The sequence below is a fragment of the Watersipora subatra genome, chromosome 2 (genome assembly GCF_963576615.1).
Source record: "Watersipora subatra chromosome 2, tzWatSuba1.1, whole genome shotgun sequence".
Classification (NCBI taxonomy): domain Eukaryota; kingdom Metazoa; phylum Bryozoa; class Gymnolaemata; order Cheilostomatida; family Watersiporidae; genus Watersipora; species Watersipora subatra.
The window spans coordinates 50,259,743-50,265,914 of NC_088709.1; the positions used below are offsets into that span (position 1 = coordinate 50,259,743).

General features: G+C 37.1%; 1 protein-coding gene across 1 annotated transcript; it reads left to right on the plus strand.

Moving 5' to 3' along the window:
• The first annotated feature begins 2,748 nt into the window (after positions 1-2,748).
• Positions 2,749-5,421, plus strand: LOC137388297 (piggyBac transposable element-derived protein 4-like). The gene is made up of 4 exons (XM_068074787.1): positions 2,749-2,860; positions 3,142-3,267; positions 3,361-3,507; positions 3,887-5,421. Exons 1-4 carry the CDS (start codon positions 2,749-2,751, stop codon positions 5,419-5,421), a joined length of 1,920 nt encoding a protein of 639 aa, XP_067930888.1.
• Positions 5,422-6,172: the final 751 nt, after the last annotated feature.

Here is a 6,172-nt window from a genome sequence, read left to right on the forward strand (position 1 = left end):
TTGTTCTATGTCCCCAACTTAATGGTTAAAATATCATACACACCGGTGAGAATAATTTTACCATCAAATTGGGCACATATTGTTGCAATGGTGTTGACATTGTCTATGACTGACTGTGTTTTTTTGTTCTAATTGGTCAATGTGCTCAAAAAACTGCTGAAAAAGCATATTCATTGGGGTTGATATTATGGCATTAAATTTGGAACATCTTGCAGCAATGGTATTAAGAATGATCATGATTGTTATCTCAAATAAAATAATCAGTCAATGTCCCCAAATCAGTGGTTAAGATATCATACACACCTGTGAGAATAATTTTACCATCCAATTTGGGACATATCGTTGCAATGGGGTAGACATCTTTTATGACTGACTGTGTTCTTTTGTTATAATTGGGCAATGTGCACAGGAAACTGCTTAAGAAGCATATTTATTAGGATTGATATTTTGGCATTAAATTTGGAACATCGAGCAGCAATGGTATTGGCAATGATGACTGTGATTTCAAATAAAATAATTAGTCAATATTCCCAAATCAGTGGTTAAAATATCATATACACCTGGGAGAATAATTTTACCATCAAATTGGGGACACCTTGTTGCAATGGTGTTGACATATTCTATGACTGAGTTATTTGGTTGTAATTGGTCAATGTGCTCAGGAAACTGTTTAAGAAGCATATTTATGTGGGTTGATATTGTGGCATTAAATTTGGAACATCTAGCGGCAATGGTATTAGGAATGATGATGACTGTGATTTCAAATAAAATAATCAGTCAATGTCCCCAAATCAATGGTTGAAATATCATACACACCTGTGAGAATAATTTTACCATCAAATTGGGGACATATTGTTGCAATGGTGTTGACATATTCTATGACTGACTGTGTTCTTCGTTATAATTGGTCAATGTGCTCAGGAAACTGTTTCAAAACCTATTTATTGGGGTTGATATTTTGGCAATAAATTTGGAAAATCTAGCGGCAATGGTATTAGGAATAATCATGACTGTGATATCAAATAAGATAGTCAGTCAATTTCCCCAAATCAACGGTTAAAATATCATACACACCTGTGAGAATAGTTTTACCATCAAATTGGGCACATATTGTTGCAATGGTGTTGACATTGTCCATGACTGACTGTATTTTCTATTCTAATTGGTCAATGTGCTCAGAAAACTACTTATAAAGCATATTCATTTGGGTTGATATTATGGCATTAAATTTGAAACATCTCGCAGCAATGATATTAAGAATGATCATGACTGTTATCTCAAATAAAATTATCAATCAATGTCCCCAAATCAATGGTTAAATTATCATACACACTTGTGAGAATATTTTACCATCAAATGGGGACATATTGTTGCAATGGTATTGACATATTCTATGAATGACTGTGCTCCCTTGTTATAATTGGTCAATGTGCTCAAGAAACTGCTTAAGAAGTATATTCTTTAAGGTTGATATTTTGGCATTAAATTTGGAACATCTTGCAGCAATGCTATTAGGAATAGTCATGACTGTGATCTCAAATAAGATAATCAGTCAATGTCCCCAAATCAATAGTTAAAATATCATACACACCTGTGAGAATAATTTCACCATCAAATTGAGGACATATTGTTGCAATGGTGTCGACATATTCTATGACTGACTGCGTTATTTTGTCATCATTGTTCAATGTGCTCAGGAAATTGCTTAAGAAGCATATTTATCGATGTTGATATTTTGGCATTAAATTTTGAACATCTCGCAGCAATTGTATTAGGAATGATCATGACTGTGATATAGAATAAGATAATTAGTCAATGTCCCCAAATCAATGGTTAAAATATCATACACACCTGTGAGAATAATTTTACCATCAAATTGGGCACATATCGTTGCAATGATGTAGACAACTTTTATGACTGACTGTGTTTTTTTGTTATAATTGGTCAATGTGCTCAGGAAACTGCTTAAGAAGTATATTCTTTAGGGTTGACATTTTGGCATTAAATTTGGAACATCTTGCAGCATTGGTATTAGGAATAATCATGACTGTGATCTCAAATAAGATAATCAGTCAATGTCCCCAAATCAATGGTTAAAATATCATACACACCTGTGAGAATACTTTTACCATCAAATTGGGGACATATCGTTGCAATGATGTTGACATCTTTTATGACTGACTGTGTTTTTTGTTGTTGTTATAATTGGTCAATGTGCTCAGGAAACTGCTTAACCCTTTAGCGACGGTCGGCTTACGGCTTGGAAAGTACCAGCGGACGGGGGCAATTACTAGGGCGATTTGACCCTTCGACATGACTGCATAAAAACTGCAGTAACTTACATCACAACTGCGGTAGTGGCATAAATCAACATGCATGAGAAAGCTGAGAAATTGTTCTACAAGCTCATTGTTTTTGCATGCAATTAGCTTGCAAATGCTTTCCAGCAAACGTGTCAATTTGTTAACCCTCTTAAATCTGAGACCGGATATTCCGCGCAGGAGTTACGTTCTCTTCACCCTGATCCCGGTATAACCGCGGTTCTAAGTGGGCTCGGTTTAGATATAGTATACTGACTGTCCAGTAAAGCCATAGGAAAAATCATTGTTGTAATCGATGTTCAGACATTTTCGGAATATAATACCTTTGGTTCTAACTGTCTGAGGGGGGCCGTGCCATTTTTATTCATATTTTAAAAAGCAATACGCTACGAGCGTTTTTCAGCCATTTTGCTCGCGATCGTTAGTCATGGAAAGCCGTTTTTTAAATGCTTCTAACATTGCTATTAGCTCTGGGGAAGAAGATTATTCAGATGATGGGGAATATGATGACACTTTTGAAGAACATTTAGAAGAACAAGGTGAGTACAAGTTCTAGTAATTATTAGAAATGAAAAATAATTTAGCTGATCAAAATATATTTATTTTATCGTTTCCATAGCAACGCCGCAGCTGTCAATCGAGTGAAAGAGATTGGGAGATTTATAGCCAGTTACAGTTAGTTTGATGATTTATTTTGTGTATGTGAATATTCTGCTATTAAATTGATCCAGTGATTAGGAACTAGGAGTTGAAGTAGTTTTATTGGAATCAGTTGCATGCATGAAACACTAAATACCATGATCCCTTACATTGCATTTAGGTGAGGATGTAGGAGTTGATCATGGACCAAGAGCCTCAACACCTCAAGTAGATCATTCTAGCAGTAATGACGTGGACATGGCATATATGACTAATGAGGATGAATCTAGTACAAGATCAGAACATGGTATGTTTTTACATGAAATGTTTGTTTCAATTGTATGACTTATGGTAGTACCTTCGTGATAGTTTCTTATATTAGTTTCAAATCATAATGCAGGTGATGGTGATGGCACGCGTGGAGGAAGTCGTGGTAGGGGTCGTGGAAGTGGGGCTCTCGGTGGTCGACAACGTGGAAGGAGAGGACGTGGTCAAATAGGTGCAGATAGAACTCACGGTGGCGCTGGAGCTCCCCAAACTCAACAAGGTACATGCAGGTGTTATGATTGCTTACCTATAATGCCCAGATCTGACAAAGCATAGTAACTCAAATTTCTGTAAAATATTTCCTTTCCAATATTTTACGGAATAATTAATGAAGAGATAATTACATTTTATGTTCAAATTGTAATTCCACATGTGTGTTTTTTACCCTATCTTCTCTATAACCCAATTATTTCAAAATGCCACTGCTACTGTGTAGAAAAAAGTAAAAAGTTCATCATAGTGAAAAATATGAGAATTTGAGTTGCCGTGTTTTGTCAGATCTGGGCAGTATAATGCTTTTCATGTATGTTGTGTATAATGTTTGACTAGTAATGCATTATTACACAGCAGTTGTGTTAGTATTTTCGATTTTGATTTAGGTGGATGGCAATGGCAGAAAAATACTCCCCAGCAGAACCGCGAAATCCCATTTAGTGGCACTCCTGGTCTGAAAGTTCGTATGCCTCAAGATGCATCACTTCTAGATTATTTCAAGCTGTTTTTGACTGATGAAATTATGAATTTCTACCTAGTAGAGACAAACCGATTTGGAAACTCCAAACACCAGAACTGGCAGCCAATCAACATGAACGATCTTCAGAGATTCTTTGCTCTCATCATGCTGACTGGCATAATCAAAAAACCTACACTTCAGTCATATTTCAGCACTGATCCCAAACTGGCCACCCCACTTTTTAACAGCGTGATGTCACGAGACAAATTCATGAAAATCTTGAATGCCCTGCACTTTGTGGATAATGATTTGGCGCCCACCAGTCGTATCCACCGCATCTCTCCAATAATTCACCTACTAAATCGTAGATTTGAGAGCGTTTATAGACCTAAAAAGCATATAGCGATTGATGAGACATTGCTGCTGTTCAAAGGTCGCCTGATTTTTAAGCAGTATATACCAAAAAAGAGAGCAAGGTTTGGTATGAAAGGCTATGTTTTAGCGGAAAGTGACACCGGCTATGTCTGTCGATATTCACTATACCAAGGTCGGGATAGAGAGAATGCTGACATTTCACAAGGCGTAGCACACAGAATCGTCTTGGATATGATGGACGGGTTTCTCAACAACGGCCATGAACTTTTCATGGACAACTGGTACACAAGCCCTCAGTTGCTGAAGGAATTATATGAACGCGGAACTTATGCGTATGGAACCCTCCGTTCCAACAGAAAGCATGTGCCAAAAGATATTAAAAATTTCACATCAAATCAACCACTCGCTAAAGGCCAGTCACAATACTTTACCTGTCCACCAGTGTTGACCGGCTGCTGGCGAGATAAAAACTTTATTGTATTTGGCTCTAACAAACATTCTGATTTTATTCTTAAAACCCTAGAAAAAAGAACATGGAATGACAGGGAGATAGTTAAACCCGGGCCAATTATCGACTACAATAAGTACATGGGTGGTGTAGATTTGGCAGATCAGTGCATCAAATATTATAACATGGATCGCCGTAGTTTGAAGTGGTACAAAAAGCTTTTTTTTCACTTATTGGACATTGCCACACACAACACACATGTAGTTTACAAGCAGAACACTGGTACAACAATTTCTGCGCTTGATTTTCGGCTCAAACTGGTCGATCTCCTCCTGAATGAAGCTGGACCAGACCCTACATGCACTGGCGGCCAGCGTGGAAGACCACGGTCAATCGGCACTGATCTTGCTCGTCTAAACACGAATCACCACTTTCCATCTTTCAACCCAGCAACAAGCAGTAGAGGAAATCCAGTTGCCCGTCGATGTCGTGTGTGTAATGCTTCAAGGCACAGAACAGCCGGTAGCACTGATCGGAAACGAGTAGAAACTAAATATTGTTGTGCCGAGTGCGGCAATATACCCTTCTGCCCAGTGCCATGTTTCCGGCGCTGGCATACTGAACGCGATTTGCTATAAATGTTTTTTTGTGTAAATGTATTTTGTTGTAAAGAGAATAGTAAATAACTAAAAATTTCAATTTAAATCCTTTAAAACATTGTGCTGTCAATAATGTCTGGTAAGATGTGATATCTCTGCTAATTGTCCAATTGAAGTTTCTGTACTTATTTTGCTGTATCTTTTGATCTAATATATATTTTGCTGTGATTTTTTGTGAGCTTACTTATAACATATCTAAGCAGTATCTGACAAAGTTTTACTGTGATGTAACACTTTTAAAAAGCATATCATTCTTGCAAAGTTGGCATACTTGAAGTGCTGTACGAAGCCTCCTGCACTATCTGTAATTTTGTACAATGTTGAAAAAGAATTATAGCTCAACAAGCAATACAATCTGGTGGGAAAATATGACAGCTTTCTAATGCAAAAGACTAGAACAAAATCTGACCATCTTAGACTAAGCAATCACAGTTTTAATGCGCACTTGTTTTGATATCGCAATTGCATGAAAAGTTAATTAGTCATAGCAGGACAGTTGATGCGTTCATAATTAGATTGGAAAGGGTTAAAGAGATGATTTTTTTATTTTCATGTGCCAACTTCCATTGCATTTTCCAAATTGATACGAATCATCGAGAATGTTGTACAAATACTACTTGCAAGGATTCATAGGTTCACAACAGTTTGCAAAAAAAATTGGTCGTCTAAGGGCTTTGAAAGTAAAGTTATGAGCTCCGATACATTACGGGAGCGCCCCTCGAAATTCTCA